The sequence below is a fragment of the Pongo abelii genome, chromosome 13 (genome assembly GCF_028885655.2).
Source record: "Pongo abelii isolate AG06213 chromosome 13, NHGRI_mPonAbe1-v2.0_pri, whole genome shotgun sequence".
Classification (NCBI taxonomy): Eukaryota; Metazoa; Chordata; class Mammalia; order Primates; family Hominidae; genus Pongo; species Pongo abelii.
The window spans coordinates 76437515-76458269 of NC_071998.2; the positions used below are offsets into that span (position 1 = coordinate 76437515).

A 20755-nucleotide genomic window follows, 5' to 3' on the forward strand; every position below is an offset into this window, starting at 1 on the left:
CGTGCGATTTGATTGCATTAAGGTTATTCTTTGCAGTACTGTCCTTAGACTCAGAAGAGTTATGCTTTAAAGAGTTTAGTTAAGACTTCATCCCATGCTGAAACAAACACCCATTTCTGCAAATACTCTTGCCCTGAAAGCTACATCCTCTCTCTTACATCAGTATTAATTTTACAGGCATAATGGTTATGAAAGCTTCTGTAGATGATGACGATTCAGGATGGGAGCTCAGTATGCCGGAAAAAATGGAAAAAAGCAATACAAACTGGGTGGACATTACCCAAGATTTTGAAGAAGCTTGTCGAGGTGAGTCTGATTTTTGGATTAGAAGTTCAACATCTGGAAGGGGTAGAATGACGATTGTGCTTTCTAAACTTACCTCATTAGATGAAATCAACAGGTAAATGTGGTTTGTTGAGTTGTTAGCCACACTTATTCTGTATCCTCTAATTTTAACTTTAAAGCAAATATATATTTGATACAGCATTAAATACAGATGTTGAGGCAGTTTTTTAAAATTGAGTTTTTCTTGCTTTAACAGGTTAGAGAAAGCAGTAATTTCTAACTGTGGAAAACGCTTTGTTAATCTGAAAGATAATAGTATTTTTGTATGTTTGAGGTTTCAGAATGATCAGATCACATCGTTCCTTGCTTAAGATCGTCCAGTGGCTTCCTGTTGCAGGTAGAATAAAATCCAAACTCCTTCCCTATGGGTCTATAAAATCTGGTCCCTGCCTACCACTCAGGTTTCATTTATGTGCCACTGCCCCTGCCAGGCTTATTACATTCCAGTCACAGGTCTGTTTTATCTCTTCGTGATACACACCAAGGTGCTTATCCCAGGTGTTTGCATTTTTTGTTTTCTTTCTTTTAAATTGCTTTGCCCCTCGCTTTCACACAATTCTTCTTAAGTGTTAACCCCCCTGGTGAGGACCTCAAGACAACCACTCATTCTCTCCTCTGCAATTCCACCTCAGTTGAATCACTTTTTATTTTCTTCATACAGCTTATCTTTTTCAGAAGCTATAATTTTCAATTATTTCTTGTTTATTTTCAGTCTTACTCACTGGAATATAAGCTCCATGGGGGCAGAGATAATTTCTGTAACCCTAGTATACAGAACAGTTCCTGGCACATAGTAAATTCAATAAATAGGAGTAAATGATTGGAGAAATGAACATGCTTGTTGGTTGAGGAGAAAGAGTCTAGGGAGAGACTGAAGATAAGAGAAAGGAACAAATTAACTAGAGTGAGAGCTTGAACGTTAAAGAGAGGATGAGGTCAAGGAGATAGTAGAGAAATTGGGGAAAAGCATAGGGACACACTGAGACAGGAAGGACTGAAGTTAGACGTAAGACTGGGTGATTGCCCATGTATGTCTATCTAAGGAAGAGAGAAGTGTCAAGTTACAGTGTAGTTTTTGTGCTCAGAGATCGTAGACTATTAAGTGGTTTATACCTGTCATCTTGCACTGATTTTAAGTAATTTCTATTAGGGGGCTGTCATTATTAACCTAAATAGGGAAGGTTTTTGAAGGTTATATGGCTTGGGTTGGGCCTTAAGGAGAGATCAAGTTTTTACAAGGGGAGGTGATAGAATTATTCTAGACTGAGATGAACTATATGAGTCAGAGTTCGGTGAGGATTTTATGTTAGGGGAACAGTAAATAATTTTACTTGGCCACAAAACAATTTTCAATGCTGGGAATTATAGAGGGTCTTTAGTGCCATTGATGTTTTTTGTTTTTGTTTTTTTAGTTTGAGCTTGTTTTATAGGCAGTAGGAGTAATGGATTTGAGCATAAGATTGAAAGTTTGTTCTCCTTGATGATTAGTACAGTGGCTTGGACCGAGTAGCTTCTCAGTAAGTAATGTAGTAAGCTTTATAGTCAGATATGGGCTGGAGTCCTACCTGTCACTTACTAGTTTAGTTTCCTTGGAGTTTAATTAATCTGAATCTTAGTTTTCTACTCTGGAAAACAGAGCTTCTACTTTAGAGAATTTTGGGGATTAAATGAGATAGTGGATGTAAAGTACTCTATAATAGCATTCAATGATGGTAACTGTTGTTACTCAAGGTATTTTAGAGTTGAAAGCATATAAAGAAGTTTCTCTACCAGCATAATTTATGATGGATTAGGATGAAAAGAGTCTACTTAGACAAGGTTTTGCACTCAGCCCAGATTGGGGCATTAAGGCCTTGGACTAGGCCTTGACAGAATGGACTAGAAGGGTAACATATGAGAACAAATAAGTTCATGTTGCTGGAGAGGTGAAAGAAACATGAGAGATGATATGTTCCTTAAACTTTTCCCTTGGTGACAGCAGAAGAGAGTGAACACGTACACTGCTTCTCAACCTCTCCTTCTCAGATCTTATGGGTGGAGTTCAAAGTACCTTAATTCATAGGTACAAGATATCTTTATAATTTCCTGTTTTATCTTAGAAATTCATGGAAAAGTTTGCATTTTACAACATGTTTGTTGTTTGAGGGGAACACTTATGTTTCATTTATGTTAAAGGTCTTTTGCTTCCCACATCATCACATTAATTTGATATTAGGCAGCTGTACAAATGTTTATCCTGTGTCTTTGAATCCCCTGGGACATGATATTCACCCAGGGTGGTTGCATACCACAGTTTGAAAACCACAGGTCTGCAGAATTTAGTCTCAATGAAATACGACTATAGAGGTCCTCTTAATTTTAGTCTTGCAGCTTGCTTTCATATATACATTCTCTACTTGTTTTTGATTGTAAGAAAAATTGAACTGAAGAAAGCAGTTTAGAATACTGGTGGGAGAGATGTTTTGGCTTGCCTTCGAGTTATATCATAAATTAGCCTTATTTTTTTGTGAAGGAACCTTGAGTGGGAGATAAAGTTTAATCCATGTTTCACTGTGGATAGAGAGGGGGTGGCATGCCATTTTGTGGCCAACATACCATCCTATTAACTCTTCCATAATTAGCTCTTGCACTGTGTCGAGTGGCGCAAATGTGAGGTATCCTTCTTGGAACTAAAAAAAAATTGATGTAGAATTAATCTTCACATGTAGATTTAGGACTAAAGACTGTTGGCATTTCTTGAGCCCGTGGTATTTATTTTCCCTTCTTGGAATAATCAGATTCGTAGTCTTGATTATGGTTTAGGCTTCTGTTCTAGTGACTTTCTAAAAACTAAATTTAAAACAGATATGATTACGCTCTTTCTTTTAACTTGCAGTAATCTCTCCCCTTTGGTGACAATGTAATGGCATTTGGCTAGACTCTGGTGATTTTTTTTTTTTTTTTTAAGATGGAATCTTACTGTCACCCAGGCTGGAGTGCAGTGGCGTGATCTCGGCTCACTACAAGCTCCGCCTCCCGGGTTAACACCATTCTTCTGCCTCAGCCTCCCGAGTAGCTGGGACTACAGGCACCCGCCACCATGCCAGGCTAATTTTTTAATATTTTTAGTAGAGACGGGGTTTCACCGTGTTAGTCAGGATGGTCTCGATCTCCTGACCTTGTGATCCACCTGCCTCGGCCTCCCAAAGTGCTGGGATTACAGGCATGAGCTACCGTGCCCGGCCTGACTCTGGTGATTTTTTTAGTACCACAAAATAGTTGGCATACTGATGGCGAAGTTGTTTTTCATGCACATTTGTACTTATTCTTTTAGTGGCTCTTTAAAGTCCTGAATCAAATACAAACTTTTAACTTTTATGATTTATTTTACTTCCTACTAGGCAGGTGGCACACATTCCTTATAACTACTCTTGAGGCTCTTATTTTTTTCTTTTCTGAATTATTTATAATTTAGCCATTACTGTTGTTTTGCCTGATAGGAAGTATGTGATTATTTTAAGTAACACTTCTAGGCTTTCTTTTTTAAAAAAAAAATTTATAAGTTAAAATTTTTTTTTCTTTTTAGAGTTAGGTTTTTGCTGTGTCACCCAGGCTGAAGTGCATACAATGCCATGATCATTCCTCACTATAGCCTTGACTATAGGCTGGGTTCAAGCAATCCTCTTGTCTCAGCCTCCTGAGTAGCTGAGACTACAGGCACGTGCTATACCTGGCTTATTTTGTTTTTTGTAGAGACATTATGTTACGTAGGCTGGTCTCAAACTCCTGGCCTTAAGGGATCCTCTCGCCTCAGCTTCTAGGCTTTATCCACACTATGGATAGCAGCATTCTCTCCTAGGATGATGGCACCAGTGGTATCTGGAGCCCAGGAGTAATCCAAAATCTGCCATGCTGACTTCCATTCTTTTTATGTTTTAGTCTAGGAGGATATGGGCCCAATCTTTCATTCCATTCTTCTCTTTTTGATGGCTTAGTTTAAGCTTGTCCAACCCACTGCCCAAGGGCTGCATGTGGCCCAGGATGGCTTTGAATGTGGCCCAACACAAATTCGTAAACTTTCTTAAAATGTTATGAGATTTTTTTTGTGATTTTTTTTTTTTTTAAAAGCTCATCACGTATCGTTAGTGTATTTTATGTGTGGCATAAGACAATTATTCTTTCATTGTGGCCCAGGGAAGCCAAAAGATTGGACATACCTGGCTTTGTTCATTCCTCCGTAGTCAGTCTTTATTATTAGCACCGTGGGTTAAGGCCTTCCATATCCATTCATCTTCTTCAGTTCTTGCTTAGTACTTTAGGAAAATTCCTTTTACACTTTCTCTTGCCTCTTGTAAAACTTGGGATTCTTAAGCTTCTTGTTGCTCTTCCTTTCTTTTCTATCTTCTCTCACCCAGAACATTTGTAGGTGCTCAATATATATATTTGTTTTAAGAATGAATGAATATTCTAAGGCCATGTTTCTTCAAACTGGAGAATATTTGGATCTGGGACTACAGAAGTTTGAGAACCACTGCAGTACATTAAATGCTGTCATTCTGGGGGATTGCCTGTAACCAGCATAATTATGAATCACAAGCATGGACACTGAAATTATGTTGATACTTGATTATAATGTTATTATCTAGGTGATCTGGAATATTCTGTGATTTTTTTTTTAAAGACTATCATTGAACTGATTACATAGCTTTTAAAAATTATGGAAAAAATACAAATTCTTTGTGAAACTTTCAGTGAAATCTTTTTTGCCCCCCACACCCCCTTCTGTGTGGGGTGAGAGTCATTGTTCTAGGAATTTACTGTTTGTTAGCACTTGATTCTAAGAGGAAAAGGATGAATGGATGGAAATTGTCCTGGCAAAAGATCTAGGCAACATGTAAAATTGTTTTCCTTGTTCTGTGCCATCCAGAATGTTATCAAGAGGTGGGGCGTGGGTGAGATGGCCAGCCCTGGCATTTATGGATCACTTTAGATTAGTGGTTCTCAACTGGGGGTGATTTTTCACCTCAGGGGACATTAATATTTTGAGACATTTTTGATTGTCACAGTGTCTATGAGGTGGTGCTACTGGCATTTAACAAGTACATGCCAGGTATACTGCTCATTCAATTCAACACACAGGGCAGCCCCCACAAACAAATAATTATCCTCCTCAAAATATCAATAATGCTGCTTAGTTCACTGCATTTAGATTACTTTCAAGAAGGTTCAGCTATCACTTAACCTCTCAAACCCTGAATTCTTTAGGAAAGGAACACATGGATACTGGACTTAACACCCTTAAGAACTAGCATTGACATAGAGCAAGCAGTGTGAATGGGACCTTTGATGTACTTTGAGGGCTCTTCTGCAGTGTTGAATACATCTTATCAGATTTTTCCCTTAATCACGTATAGTGTGTCTTGCTTCATCTTAGGAGCTTTAGTTAATAAAAAAGGAGTCTCTAGAAGACACTGCGTTCCTCCTTTTAGCTGGTTATTTTGATACTTACTTTGCTGGTTTTGGGCAGCTTGCTGTATACTACTTTTTGATTCCCTTCATCCCCAGTTTAGGCTGTATCTATGGACTTAACCCCCTATAGTTATAGGTAGCTACACTGTGGATATGCAAGTATTATTCATAGCTGAGCCAAGGAGTAAAACCATTACTACTTTTTCTTTCCTGCATACTTCTGTTTTACACAAAAAATTTTTACCCAAAAATTGGTGTACTTATCATTAATTCTACTTTGGACTCTAACAGTTGTCTAAATCTCCTTAAGACATTCAGACTCATTGGAGATCCTGTTGGTTTCATCTCCTTATAGAACTTTCTTCTTGATCCTCTTAACTGCAGTCTAGGCTTATTGCCTTTTGTACCTAGTATGTAACTTCATTTTGAGATCTTCCTTTCTTCATCAGCCTGAGGTGTCTTTTCTCTCTTGTTGTGATTGGATATTATTATCTTCTTGAGTAAAGTGCATGGGAGATAAAATGTTTTGAGGCTCTTAATATCTGAAAATGTCTTTATTCTGTCCTCCCACTTGACTGATATTATGTCTGGGTGCCTTTGAGAATTTTGAAGGCATTATCCATTGATCTTTTGCTATTGAGAAATCTGATGACATTCTGATACATGTGAAAGTTATATGTCGATACCTTTATTCTTTTTTTTTTGTTATGGAGTTTCGCTCTTGCTGCCCAGGCTGGAGTGCAATGGCATGATCTTGGTTCACTGCAACCTTCATCTCCCGGGTTCAGGCGATTCTCCTGCCTCAGCCTCCCGGGTAGCAGGGATTACTGGTGCCTACCACATGCTCAGCTAATCTTTGTATTTTTAGTGGAGACAGGGTTTCGCCCTGTTGGCCAGCCAGGTCTCGAACTCATGACCTCAGGTAATCCACCCACCTCAGCCTCCCAAAGTGCTGGGATTACAGGTGGTAGTCACCATGCCTGACCTTGATACCTTTCATACATAACTTTTTAGGATCTTCTGTTTGTCCTTCTTGTCCAGAACTTTCACTGTGGTCTGGAGCCTTTTCACTTTGATGCTTCAGTTCTAGGAAGCATCCTTGAATTACCTTAACTGTTTTTCCTATAGTCTCCTTATGGAATGTCTGTTATTTGGATATTGAATCTCCTAAACTTGTCCTCTGGATTTTTTTCTTATCCTTTCTTCCCTATTTTTCTTTTTTTCCTTTTTTTTTTTTTTTTTGGTTGAGACAGAGTTTCACTCTTGTTGCCCATGCTGGAGTGCAATGGCGCAATCTCGGCTCACTGCAACTTCCACCTCCCAGGTTCAAGCGATTCTCCTGCCTTGGCCTCCTGAGTAGCTGGGACTACAGGTGCCTGCCACCACGCCCGGCTAATTTTTGTATTTTTAGTAGAGACGGGGTTTCACTGTGTTGGCTAGGCTGGTCTGGAACTCCTGACCTTGTGATCCACCCACCTCGGCCTCCCAAAGTGCTGAGATTACAGGCGTGAGCCACTGTGCCTGGCCCCTTTCTTTCCTATTTTTTATGTCTTTTTCCTCAACTTCATCTTCCAGATCTTTCATTGCACTTTTCTTTTCTCCTGTGATATTTTTAATTTTGAATCATTACAACTATGGCTTGAGTCCAATTTTCCTCATGTCAGATTTTTCCCTTTGCTCTGAATGGTGTAAGCTGTATACTATTGAACCTACTTAAGGCTTTAACTTAAAAGTAGAAGTAACTTTTAAAAAAAAACAGTATCATGTCACCCTTAGTTCAGTGGTTTGGTGTCATCTAGAATTGCTGGGATCCCCAAGACTGTTTTGCAGGATATGCAGAGTTGAAACAGTTTGGTGGTAATACTGAAAAGGTACTTGCCTTTTTGACTGTTACTCTCTTATTAGTATACGGTGGAATTTTTCAGAGGCTACGTGATGTGTGATGATGTGTGATGATGTCATTGCTCTGATGGCTAATGATAATTTGAAACAGTATCTTTCTCATTAAATTTTTTGAGAAATGCTGCCTGGTTGGATAAGGCCCAATTTACTCAGTTCTGTAGGGCTATACAAGATCATGATTCTGTGTTCAGTCATTGATCATGCAGGGTGGGGCTTGTACTCTGCTTCATGAGTAAATTCTTAAGTTCACTGTCTATAAAGTTTAAAGGTGAGAGATATGATTACTGAAGTTCTTTTTTTTAGGTGTGGAGTTTCACTTTTTGCTCAGGCTGGAGTGCAGTGGCGCAATCTCAGCTCACTGTAACCTCCGCCTCCTGGGTCCAAGCAACTCTCATGTCTCAGCCTCCCAAGTAGTTGGGATTATAAGCATGTGCCACCGCACCTGGCTAATTTTGTATTTTTAGCAGAGATGGGGTTTCACCATGTTGGCCAGGCTGTTCTGGAACTCCTGACCTCAGGTGATCCGCCTGCCTTGGCCTCCCAAAGTGCTGGGATTACAGGTGTGAGCCACTGCGCCCCTGATGACTGAAGTTCTAAGGAATCTTACGAGTCATCTAGTCTAACCTTTCATTTTACAGATGAGGCAACCAAGGTCAAGAGTGTTTGACTTGCTTCTAGATCTGTGGGGTGTTTTTAAGTTTGATGAAGCTATTTGGTACCCAGATTTACCCTAAATACATGATAGATTATTACATCAGTTTCCAAACTTTTCAGTCTTAGGACCCCATTATACTTTTTAAAATTATAGTCTATGTATGTATTACATATATATAGATGTTTATTATAATCTAAAACTGAGACATTTAAAAAATATCCATTTAAAAATGATGATGGGCCGGGCACGGTGGCTCACGCCTGTAATCCTAGCACTTTGGGAGGCTGAGGCGGGCGGATTACTGGAGGTCAGGAGTTCAAGACCAGTCTGGCCAACATGGTGAAACCCTGCCTATATTGAAATACAAAAATATTAGCCGGGCGTGGCAGTGTGCACCTGTAGTCCCAGCTACTCGGGAGGCTGATGCTTAAACCCAGGAGGCGGAGGTTGCGGTGAACTGAGATCACACCACTGCACTCCAGCCAGGGCGACAGAGTGAGACTCCATCTCAAAAAAAAAAAAACAATGATAACCCGTTGCATGTTAACATAAATAACATTTTTTAAAATGAGAAATAATTGTATTTTCCAAAACAAAAAAATAATATACAAAAGTAGAGTTTGACATTTTTGCAAATCACTTCAATGTCTGGCATAACAGAGGGCAACTGAATTCTCATATTTGCTTCTATAATTCAGACTGTTGTCACATGTTGTTTTGGTTGAAGTATCTGACGTAAATCTGGCCTCACCAAATATGTAGTTGAAAAATGGGAGAATCTTCAGATAATTTTTTATATTCCTCTTTGATACTCCAAAAGCTTGACAGGTGGTAGTTTCTTAAAGGTTAGTTGCACTCTGGAATCTGAAACCCTATCAGTGGACTCTTTATGCTCTGTTACATTAAAATTCATTGCTCTTTCTTGAACTTTGAATGGCTCTTTAATCCATGCCTGATTTTGTAACATGCACTGCCATTTGGAAAATATTGTTTTCCAAATATTGAATATTCAATAAGTTATGCAGATCTTCCAAATTTTTTTTTTTTGAGGCGTAGTCTTGCTCTGTCACCCAGTCTGGAGTCCAGTGGCGTGATCTCTGCTCACTGCCACCTCTGCCTCTGGGTTCAAGGGATTCTCCTGCCTCAGCGTCCTGAATACAGTAGCTGGGATTACAGGTGTGCACCACCATGCCTGGCTAATTTTTGTATTTTTAGTAGAGACGGGGTTTCACCATGTTGGCCAGGCTGGTCTGGACCTCCTGACCTCAAGTGATCCGCCTGCCTTGGCCGCCTCCCAAAATGCTGGGATTACAGGTGTGAGCCACTGCGCCTGGCTAGATCTTCCAAATGTTAACACGTTTCATTATACAATATTAATAAGCACATTTGTTATCACTACCAATACAGAAAGCTCTTCTAAGTATTGGGAAATTGTTAGACTTACAGTGGCAGATACGTATTTTCCAAAATTTTAGATTTTGATTGAAAGCTCAAATTTTATTATTGGCAACAAACATTGTCAGTTTTTCTTGAAGTGACAGACTCATGTATTTTTTTAAAAAATGCCACATTCTCAATTCTGAATAACCATAGTCTGTTGACTGTTTTTTGTTTTTTGTTTTTTTTTCAGGTAAAAGTAGTGTTCCATGATAATTGTGCAAGTGTTTTTTTGAGACGGAGTTTCGCTCTTTTTGCCCAGACTGGAGTGCAATGGCGCCATCTCAGCTCACTGCAACTTCTGTCTCCTGGGTTCAAACGATTCTCCTGCCTCAGCCTCCCGAGTAGCTGGGATTACAGGCGCACACCACCATGCCAAGCTAATTTTGTATTTTTAGTTGAGACGGGGTTTCACCATGTTGGCCAGGCTGGTCTTGAACTCCTGACCTCCAGTAATCCACCTGCCTCGGCCTCCGAAAGTGCTGGGATTATAGGTGTGAGCCACCGTGCCTGGCTGTGCAAGTGTTTTTTTTCCCAAGACAACTATTTTCTTTGATATGCAGCAGAAGTGTTTGTCTGCTTCCCATTTTTTCAAGTAGAATATTTAAAAACTTATACAAGGTTGAAATTGAATAAGATTAATCAGGGCTGGTACTAGAGTGAAGTGAGTGAGGTGGTACCTTATGGTGCAAAATTTAAGAAGTCGAGAACTAAAAATGAGTACGTTTTGCTCTGTAGGTACCTCACTTACTGTACCTTGGCCCTGAGAGTAATAATTTTTACTGCTTTATCAAGGTTGTTCTTTTATTTTCCCCAGCTTTTTTATTGTGTTTAATTAAACAACATAATATTTACCATCTTAGGCCAGGCGTGATGGCTCATCCTGTGATCCCAGCACTTTAGGAGGCCAAGGCGGCAGATCACTAGAGCCCAGAAGTTTGAGAACAACCCAAGCAACATGACGAAACCCCGTCTCTATAAGAAAATACAAAAAATTAGCCGGGCATGGTGCTTTGCACCTGTAGTCCCAGTTACCCAGGAGGCTGAGGTGGGAGGATCACCTGAGCCTGGGAGGTCAAGGCCGCATTAGCTATGATAGCATCACTGCTCTCCAGCCTGGGCAACAGAGTGAGACCTGTCTCAAGAGAATTTTTTATTTATTTATTTATTTTTTTTTACCAGCTTAACCATTTTTAAGTGTACACTTCAGTGGTATTTAATACATTTGTAATGTCTTGCAAGCATCACCACCATTCATATCCAGGACTCTTATCTTGTGAAGCTAAAATTCTCTATCCATTAAGCAAATGGTAACTCTTCATCATTCCTCTCCCCATTTTCTGGCAACCAGCAGTCTACACTATGACTTTTTTTCTTTTTTTGAGATAGAATTTCACCCTGTTGCCCAGGATGGAGTGCAATGGTGCAATCTTGGCTCACTGCAACCTCCGCCTCCTGGTTCGAGTGATTCTTCCACCTCAGCCTTCCAAGTAGCTGGGACTACAGGCACCCACCACCATGCCTGGCTAATTTTTGTATTTTTTTGGTAGAGATGGGGTTTCACCACGTTGGCCAGGCTGGTCTCGAACTCCCGACCTCAGGTGATCTGCCTGCATTGGCCTTCCAAAATGCTGGGATTACAGGCATGAGCTACCATGCCTGGCCCTACAGTATTATTATTGACTACTTTAAGTATTTAATTTAAGTGGACTCATACAGTATTTGTCTTTTTGTGCCTGGCTTTTTTCACTAAGCATAATGTCCTCAAGGTTAATCTATGTTTTAGCATGTCAGAATTTCCTTCCTTTTTAAAACTGAATAATATTCCATTGTATGTGTAGACCATGGTTTATCATTCATCTGTCAATGGGCGCTTGGGTTGTTTCCCATGTTTTTTGATTGTGAATAATGCCACTGTGAACATGAGCATACGAGTACCTCTTTGAGACTCTGTTTTCGATTTTTCTGGGTATATGCTCAGAATTTGAATTGGCTGGATCATTTGGTAATTCTGTTTAAAATTTTTTTTTTTTTTTTTAGAGACAGGGTCTCACTCTGTCACCCAGGCCGGAGTTCAGGGGTTCTGTCGTGGCTTTCTGCTACCTCAAACTACAGGGTTCAAGCAGTCCTCCCACCTCAGCCTCCCCAGTAGCTAGGACTACAGGTGTGCACCACCATGCCTGGCTAATTTTAAAAGATATTTTATAGATACAGGGTCTCACTGTGTTGCTCAGGCTGGTCTTGAACTCGCGGGCTTAGGCAGTCCTCCTGCCTTGGCCTCCCACAATGCTGGGATTACAGGTGTGAGCCGCTGCATCTGTCCTGTTTTTAATTTTTGAAGGAACTGCTATACTGTTTTCCACAGTGTCTCGACCATTTTACAAACCTACCAGCAGTGCACAAGGGTTTCAATTTCTCCACATCCTTATAACCCTTATTTTCTGCAGGGTTTTTTTTTTTGTGGTACCCATCCTAATGAGTGTAAGGTGGTGTCATTGTAATTTTAATTTGCACTTTCCTAATGAATAGTGATCATCAAGGGCATTCTTAGATTGAAGAAAATTTTTGTCTTTTTTTAGCCGTAAGTGCATGGAAGGGAAGAGTACCTGATTAGTTTAGCTTGGGGCCATTGTCTTGATTTGTGCTGAAGCTGCAGCAGTTTTGCCCTCCATTGCCTTTTTACCTTCTGTCATTACTTTTGCATCATTAGTACAGGTGTCAACACAATAAAAAAAGACAATGAACGTTTTGGTATGATTATCAAAGTAATTTTAACATTGCAAGCTCCTGGGTTCCCAGACCACTCTTTGAGAATTGCTGGATTACTAGTATGTGTTCTGCTATGTTTTGTTGTTTTGTTTTGTTTTGTTTTGTTTGAGACGGAGTCTCCTTCTGTCACCCAGGTTGGAGTGCAGTGGCACAATCTTGGCTCACTGCAATCTGTGCCTCCAGGGTTTAAGTGATTCTCCTGCCTCAGCCTCCGAAGTAGCTGGGATTACAGGCACCCACCACCACACCTGGCTATTTTTGTATTTTTAGTAGAGATGGGGTTTCACTGTGTTGGCCATGCTGGTCTCAAACTCCAGACCTCAAGTGATCCACTAGCTTCAGCCTTATTGTTGTATTTTCACTCATGATTCTTACCTGTTTCAGTACCTGGAACTGTTAAAAATTAATGTTATTTAACTTACATTTGGCTAGGGAAGATTGGCTAAAGTTCTGTAAACTGCTTTTTTACACCTTCCACAGGATTTAGTCATCTATATACATATACATATATATATATATATATATTTTTTTTTTTTTTCAGACGGAGTCTTGCTCTGTTCCCCAGGCTGGAGTGCAGTGGCGTGATCTTGGCTCACTGCAAGCTCCGCCTCCTGGGTTCACGCCATTCTCCTGCCTCAGCCTCCCGAGTAGCTAGGACTACAGGTGCCTGCCACCACGCCTGGCTAATTTTTTTGTATTTTTAGTAGAGATGGGGTTTCACTGTGTTAGCCAGGATGGTCTCGATCTCCTGACCTTGTGATCCGCCCGCCTAGGCCTCCCAAAGTGCTGGGATTACAGGCGTGAGCCACCTGGCCCGGCTGCCATCAGTATTTAATCTACTTAGCATGTTACAGCAGTGATTTCTGACTTACCTGCGTATTAAAATCATCTGGAGTGCTCTGAAACCACTGTATAGATTTAGAAAGTTTGGACTTTGGGATTTAGAAAGTTTCTCAGTTGACTCTAGTATGCAGCGAAGGTTGAGGACCACTGCTTTATAGGGATTGAGCACTGTTTTGATTACCTGTTTACTCAAGTGTTTTCTACATGATTTAAACAAAATAGGATTTTAAAAAATGGTTTTGACATCGTTACTGGAACAAAAGGAAATTAGGTGATGGTAACGTGGTTTAAAAACTTGAGAAGTAGCAGTCAGTTCTGTGTAAAAGTTTACTTGGCGAAATATACTAGTGATTTTTAAAAATGGGGTTGGTAATTCTGATTGGAATATTATGGCCTGTGATGGGTCACTTATTCTCAAAAGTATTATTTTTTTCCTAAACCACTTGATTTATAGTATTCTTTTGTATTTACACAAGTACTCACTGTATAGAATGCATTATATTAGTAATTGAGTAGAAATAAGTATTTCTTAGAAAAGGAATTTTAAAGTAATACAAGTACATCTTTTCAGGTGCTAATGTCTTTTTTTTCTTAGAATTAAAAGTTAAATATAAATATGTTCAAAGGATTTTTCTCTTTTTTTTTTTAGAATTAAAGTTGGGAGAACTACTTCATGATAAGCTGTAAGTATTTATCCTTTGAAAATAGTGTAGTGTAGTATTTCAGTTTGTTTTTTTTTATCATGTGGAGTAATAGTCCCTGAAGTTTGAGTAAATTTACGTTTCAAAATTGTGAAAATAAAACTAATTATAAATATATTTTTAACTGTGGTGAGCTATTTTGGAGCAGCTGACCCTAGTTGTGATGTGAAACAGTTATACCTAGGGAAACTGTAACTTATGGTCCTTTCCTTGAGAGCAGATGTAATGAATGTGGAATTTCTTGAAGAAAAGTTATCAGTTGTATGTCATATGTGATAGGTTGGTTGATAACCAAAAATTGGGTGACTAAGTGCTTAGATAAAAGTAAATGAGAATCCCTGTGTCTTAATCAGTTTAGTGTTGCTGTAGCTGAATACCTGAGACTGGGTAGTTTATAAAGAGGTTTATTTGGCACACAATTCTGATGACTGAAAGGTTCAAGACTGGGCAACCGCATCTAGTGAGAGCTTTAGGCTGCTTCAACTCATGGTGGAAAGCAGAAGGGGAGCAGTGGGGAGTGGCATGTGGTGCAAGGAGATCACATGGAAGGGGAGGACGCAAGAGAGAGAAACCGAGGAAGTCAGAGTCTTTAAAACAAACCACCCTCTTGGGTAGTATCGTTGACCCTTGAACAACTTGGGGATTGGGGTGCCGACCCACCCCCTCACAGTCAAAAATCCACGTATAACCTTTGACTCCCCCGAAAGCTTAACTCCTTTTAGCCTATCATCGACTGGAAGTCTTACCAATAACATAAACCGTTGATTAACACATATTTTGTATGTCATATGTGCCATATACTGTATTCTTAGAATAAACTAGAGAAAAGAAAATGTTATGAAGAAAATCATAAGGAAGAGAAAATATACTTACTGTTCATTAAGTGGATCATCATAAAGGTTTTCATGTTTGTCATATTCATGTTGAGTAGGCTGAGGAAGGAAGAGGAAGTTAGTCTTGCAGTCTCTGGTGGCACAGGTGCAAGAAAACCTTTGTCTAGGTGGACTCCTGCAATCCAAACACATGTTGTGAAAGGGTCAACGGTAATTCATTCCTGGGAGAGCAAGAACTCACCTCCCTGGGAGGGCATTAATCTATTCATGGGGATTCTTCCCCATGCCCCAGACACTTCCCACTAGGCCTCACCTCCCAACACTGTCACATTGGGGATCAAGTTTTAACATGAATTTTGGTGGAGGCAAACCACATTCAAACCATAGCACTTTGGAAAAACAAAATAAATGGAAATACTTGTTCGTGTTTATATGCCTATATGTAGCCCCAGTTCCTCTACTGCCATGGCCAGGCTCAATTTTCAAGGTTAGGAATATGAAACTTTTAATTAGTAAGTAGACAAGATTGGACATTGTGGTTGCAGGGTAGGGGAAGTAGAATCTGAAATTCAGTTCTTCTCAGATTTGAGCGTGTGTCAGAATTGTCTGGAGGGGTTATTAAAGCGTAGATTGCTGGGCCCTACCCCGAGAATTCTTAATTAGGTCTAGTGTAAGACCACAGACATCTTACATATTTTCTTTTTTTTTTTTGAGAGGGAGTTTCGCTCTTGTTGCCCAGGCTGGAGTGCAACAGCGCAATCTCGGCTCACCGTAACCTCCGCCTCCTGGGTTCAAGCGATTCTCCTTCCTCAGCCTCCCAAGTAGCTGGGATTACAGACATGCACCACCACACCCAGCTAATTTTGTATTTTTAGTAAAGAGGGGTTTCTTCATGTTGGTCAGGCTGGTCTTGAACTCCCAACCTCAGGTGATCCACCCGCCTCAGCCTCCCAAAGTGCTGGGATTACAGGTGTGAGTCACCACACCCGGCAGAAATCTTTTTCTTCCTCACAGTGCACGTGAAATAATTTGAGTGGCAAGTACATGAAATAATTTTTGTGTCAATCGACAGTTAATTGAAATAGAAGTGTTAGCAAGTTGAGAAGACTAAATGCATAGAATACTTTAGTTATTAAAAGTAGTATAATTTTATACCGTTGTGAAAATATGAATAAGCTTACTGGCTTAAAAACAATTTGTTGGCTCAATTTTTTTATTTGCAGATTTGGTCTTTTTGAAGCCATGTCTGCTATTGAAATGATGGATCCCAAGATGGATGCTGGCATGATTGGAAACCAAGTTAATCGAAAAGTTCTCAATTTTGAACAAGCTATCAAGGTAGTCACCATTGTACTTTTTGTGTTTCCATTTATCTTTTGTTACTTCATGTTAAAACATGGTGCTTAATAATGAAATGAAACGTTGTATTAAAGTCTGTTTCCTTCAAAGCAGCTCAAGTATATAAACAAGAATTAGTTATAGCCTTTGTATGTTAAAGTCTGAAAATTGAGGTCTTCATTAAAATCTTGCTCTAAATTGGTGCATTTGTGTACTTTTAAAATTAACTTTTGAAAGCATTTGACTATATATTCAAATAGGAAAATTGGCTTGGGGGTTAAATTTTGTGTATTAATATATTCATATATAAAAGTAAATTTACACAAGTAAAATACTTGTAGTGAATTTAAAATTGCTTTAGAAATTTATACTTGCCATGGAGTTTGATTTTACATATTTTATAAAGAAAGATTTACTAGGCAAATGGATATCGTAAACAAAATTTACAAATAGTATAGTTAACCAACTTAAGTGAAGCGTTTTAAAAAATCTTTAGTTTTCGGCTGGGTGCGGTGGCTCACGCCTGTAATCCCAGCACTTTGGGAGGCCGAGGTGGGCGGATCACGAGGTCAGGAGATCAAGACCATCTTGGCTAACACAGTGAAACCCCATCTCTACTAAAAATACAAAAAATTAGCCGGACGTGGTGGCAGGCACCTGTAGTCCCAGCTACTCGGGAGGCTGAGGCAGGAGAATGACGTGAACCTGGGAGGCAGAGCTTGCAGTGAGCCGAGATCGCGCCACCTGCACTCCAGCCTGGGCGACAGAGTGAGACTCTGTCTCAAAAAAAAAAAAAAAAAAAAAACTTTAGTTTTCTTTCTAAGTAGTTTTGGGTCATTAAAATGATTTATATTAATACTTAAAGCTGGTTTGAACTGTGCTTTTAAAATACTTGTTGATTTGGCTTTTCATTTTATATAAAGGCCTTTATTTTGATTTTTCTTATTGAAGACCTAAGATACATTGTTTTTACAATTATTATTTGTCAATTAAAAATAAAATTTATAAGAAAATATATCGGTTTTAAGAGTACAGAGTTAATTTGGTGTGATAGTTTTATCAGATGATTAAGATAGCATTTTCTTAGAATTGCTGTTTTTAAATATTGAATGTTAGAAATCCAAAATGCTACTATACATAGTAACCATAAGTTTAAAAAAATTTCTGCTTATATGTCACATTCTTCCTCCTTTTTAGGATGGCACTATTAAAATTAAAGATCTCACCTTGCCTGAACTGATAGGGATTATGGATACATGTTTTTGCTGTTTGGTAAGAATGGAAATAAGACTATTGGTTAATTTTAAAACTGTGATTTACCTGACTCTTGTGATTTAAAAGCCTATACACTAATGTTGAGTATGAAATAAATATAATACTTGGCCTAATAAAGATGTGCATAAGATTAGCAGGCCCGGTAATAGGATTTCATCTTGTTATCTACTTGATTTTACATTCTAATTTTCTGGGTGAAGGGATATTTTCTTTTCAATGAAGATAATATTGTAGCCATTGTTCATAATACCCTTTTCGTTCTCAAGTTACTCAAGTGATAAGTCTGTAATTGGAAGGTTTCATAAATAAGCATGGAATTGAAACAAAAGAGAGCTATTATACAGTGGCTTTAGAGAGATTTTTTCTAATCTAGGATAAATTGTAGTAAACTGGCCATCTCCTGTGAAGAAAGTTTTTTAGTGATTTGTATATGCTGAATTATGTCTTCCCTAGAAAGTATTGTTTGTCGAGAAATTCTCATTTGTACTGCTTCCCCCACCGCCCCGCTTTCTGACCATCCCTTTCTTTTTAAATTGACGTTAAATAATTTTCCTTAGAAATACGTAAAATTTATTCATTTGTTCATTCAGCATTTATTTATTGATTGCCAGTGTGTGTACTTGTATTAGGTGTTTTATATGTATAGTTTTCACTTACGTTTTACATGAGCTTTATTAGGTATCTGTATTATCTTACTGCCTGTGGTTACATTGCTTGGGAGGGGCCTAGCCAGAATCTTAATCCTGATCCTTCATCTTCCAAAGCTGTCTCTTTGTCTCTTTACCCCCTGAAAGATTTCTTTATTACCTTTTAGCAGTTTACAGTCCTAGTGGGTGGAGTAAAGAAAGGAGTCAAAGGATTGCTAGGAACAGACATGTGAATAAACAATTCTGACAACATGTAAATGCTTTTATGATGGTGCCGTGGGAACAGAGAGGAGGAGTTAATTATGTCTGAGAGAGTAGGAAAGGCTGTAGAAAGGAAGTAATACCGGTGTGAGATACTAAAGAATGGTAGGCGTATGACAGGAAGATTCATGGTTTAGTAGGCAAAGAGGGTATATTGCATGGGCATGGCAATGTGAAAATGTTCATTTTGGAAAATTATAAATAGCTGCTTAAGTCTGGCAGGGAGCCAAGTAGGAGGAGTGTGGGATTAGTGGAGAGTGGTGAAGAAGGAGGAAAGGGTAAACAGAGGGAGGATTTTTGCCAAAGTTGAGGAACTATTCTGTGAGACTCTTGGGACTGTATTTAAAAATTTGGACTTTAAAAGGCAGATGGTTTTTAGTCTGGAAAGTCTGTCTTCTGCACACTAGTTAATACCAAATACACACCTTAATTACAGAGTTTTCCACAAACATTTGTCATTTTGCAATGCAGTAGCATATGTCTTACTCTGCTGCAGAATTCTTGGGCTTAAGGTAAAAATAACTATAAACTTGGGCAAATGATTTACTCTGTTTCTTTACATGTAAAAGGAGAAAAATACCACCTTTCTCAAAAGTGCTGGGAAGAAATGAGATAAGATATTTGAAAATAACCTAGTATAATATTTGGGACACAGTACTTACCCAATTTTGCCTGTTGTTGGTATTCCCAACCTCTAGTACGTGGTGCCAGACATATAGTGGTCACTTAGTAAAATAGTATAAAACGATTATCTTAGTGTTTTAGAAAGATCTCTAGTTGGGGGTATTAAATTAGAGATGGGAGGCAGGAAAACCTATCTAGTTTCTTGCAATAATCTAGGTGAGATACGGTGTTGGCTGGGTTGTGGTGGTAAGGATTATAAAGTTCAATGAGTGTGTAAGGATCTGGTTAGTTCTATAATTGTGAATTTTCCAGTTTATGGATTTTTTATTGACTACATTGTGGAGTTGATTTCTTTTGGATGCTACATAAAGAGGCAGTCTTAATTTAATTAATCTCTAATATGTTGCAAACTGATTTATGTACGACAATGATTCCCATAGACACTGGAAAAATGTTAGTCAATGAAAGTGAATTCTAACGTGTCTTTTTTTTTTTTAAGTCTTGTGATTAATCTTATTTGGGTCTATGGTGCTCTGGCCTTTGTCTCTAGGATCAATTTAGACTTTGCAGACTCAGTTTATCACCTTAAATATATACCCTTTTTTTTCTTTATAGATAACATGGTTAGAAGGCCATTCGTTGGCACAGACAGTATTTACGTGCCTTTACATTCATAATCCAGACTTTATAGAAGATCCTGCTATGAAGGCTTTTGCTCTGGGAATCTTGAAAATCTGTGACATTGCAAGGGAAAAAGTAAATAAAGCTGCTGTTTTTGAAGAGGTAAGATTTTGTAATGTAAGAATTCCTTGGCCAGGTGCGGTGGCTCACGCCTGTAATCTCAGCAATTTGGGAGGCCAAGGTGGGCAGATCACCTGAGGTCAGGAGTTTGAGACCAGCCTGGCCAACATGGTGAAACCCTGTCTCTACTAAAAATACACAAAATAGCCAGGTGTGGTGGCATGCACCTGTAATCCCAGCTACTTGGGAGGCTGAGACATGAGAGTTGTTTGAACCCAGGAGGCAGAGGTTGCAGTGAGCTGAGATTGTGCCACTGCACTCCAGCCTGGGCAACAGAGCGAGACTCTGTCTCAAAAAAAAAAAGAATTTCTGAAGTTCATTGACTACCTTATTCACTGTGATGTATTTAAATGATTTTGTGATATGTACTTTCGTCTACGTGTATATTTAAAAACAGTTTTTAAAAGTAATGCTGTTGCCATTTACAGATATATTGGGTAAAGTAATTCAGTTCTCTCCAAGAAAGGGCTTTCATCTTAGCATATGTTCTTTCTGTAGTACCATTCATTGAGTATCCGTATGTGCAGAGTACTGTTTTTGGATGTTGTGGGGATTCCCAGAGAAAAATGAAAGAGACAGCCCTTGTCCTCAAGTCTCTTAGAAGTTATAATACAAAAAGGGAGCTAAGGAGAACAAAGATATGAATATTTTAGGGTATAGACATTTTCCTTTAGTTTGTCCTAAGTACCTCACTTGAGGAAGTATTGTGAGTTTTAGAGATAGAAAGATTTTTTTCCCCTTTAGTATAAAAAATAAGCTTTCAGATGCTGATAATTTTCAGGGAATTGCATCTCAACCTTGGACTACAAAAAAAAGAATTGTAAGGGAAAATGTGATAGCATTTGAAATTATTGATAACTAACTATTTTTGTTAAA

General features: G+C 38.8%; 1 protein-coding gene across 6 annotated transcripts in view; it reads left to right on the plus strand.

The window, feature by feature from the left end:
* Positions 1-20755, plus strand: part of NAA35 (N-alpha-acetyltransferase 35, NatC auxiliary subunit) — an 80390-nt gene that overhangs the window by 956 nt on the left and 58679 nt on the right. For all 6 annotated transcript variants that reach the window (XM_024251718.3, XM_054519382.2, NM_001131965.2 and 3 more), the window contains 5 exon segments: positions 178-306; positions 14049-14082; positions 16157-16271; positions 17469-17543; positions 19694-19861. In XM_024251718.3, coding sequence (XP_024107486.1) covers positions 178-306; positions 14049-14082; positions 16157-16271; positions 17469-17543; positions 19694-19861 — 521 coding nt within the window.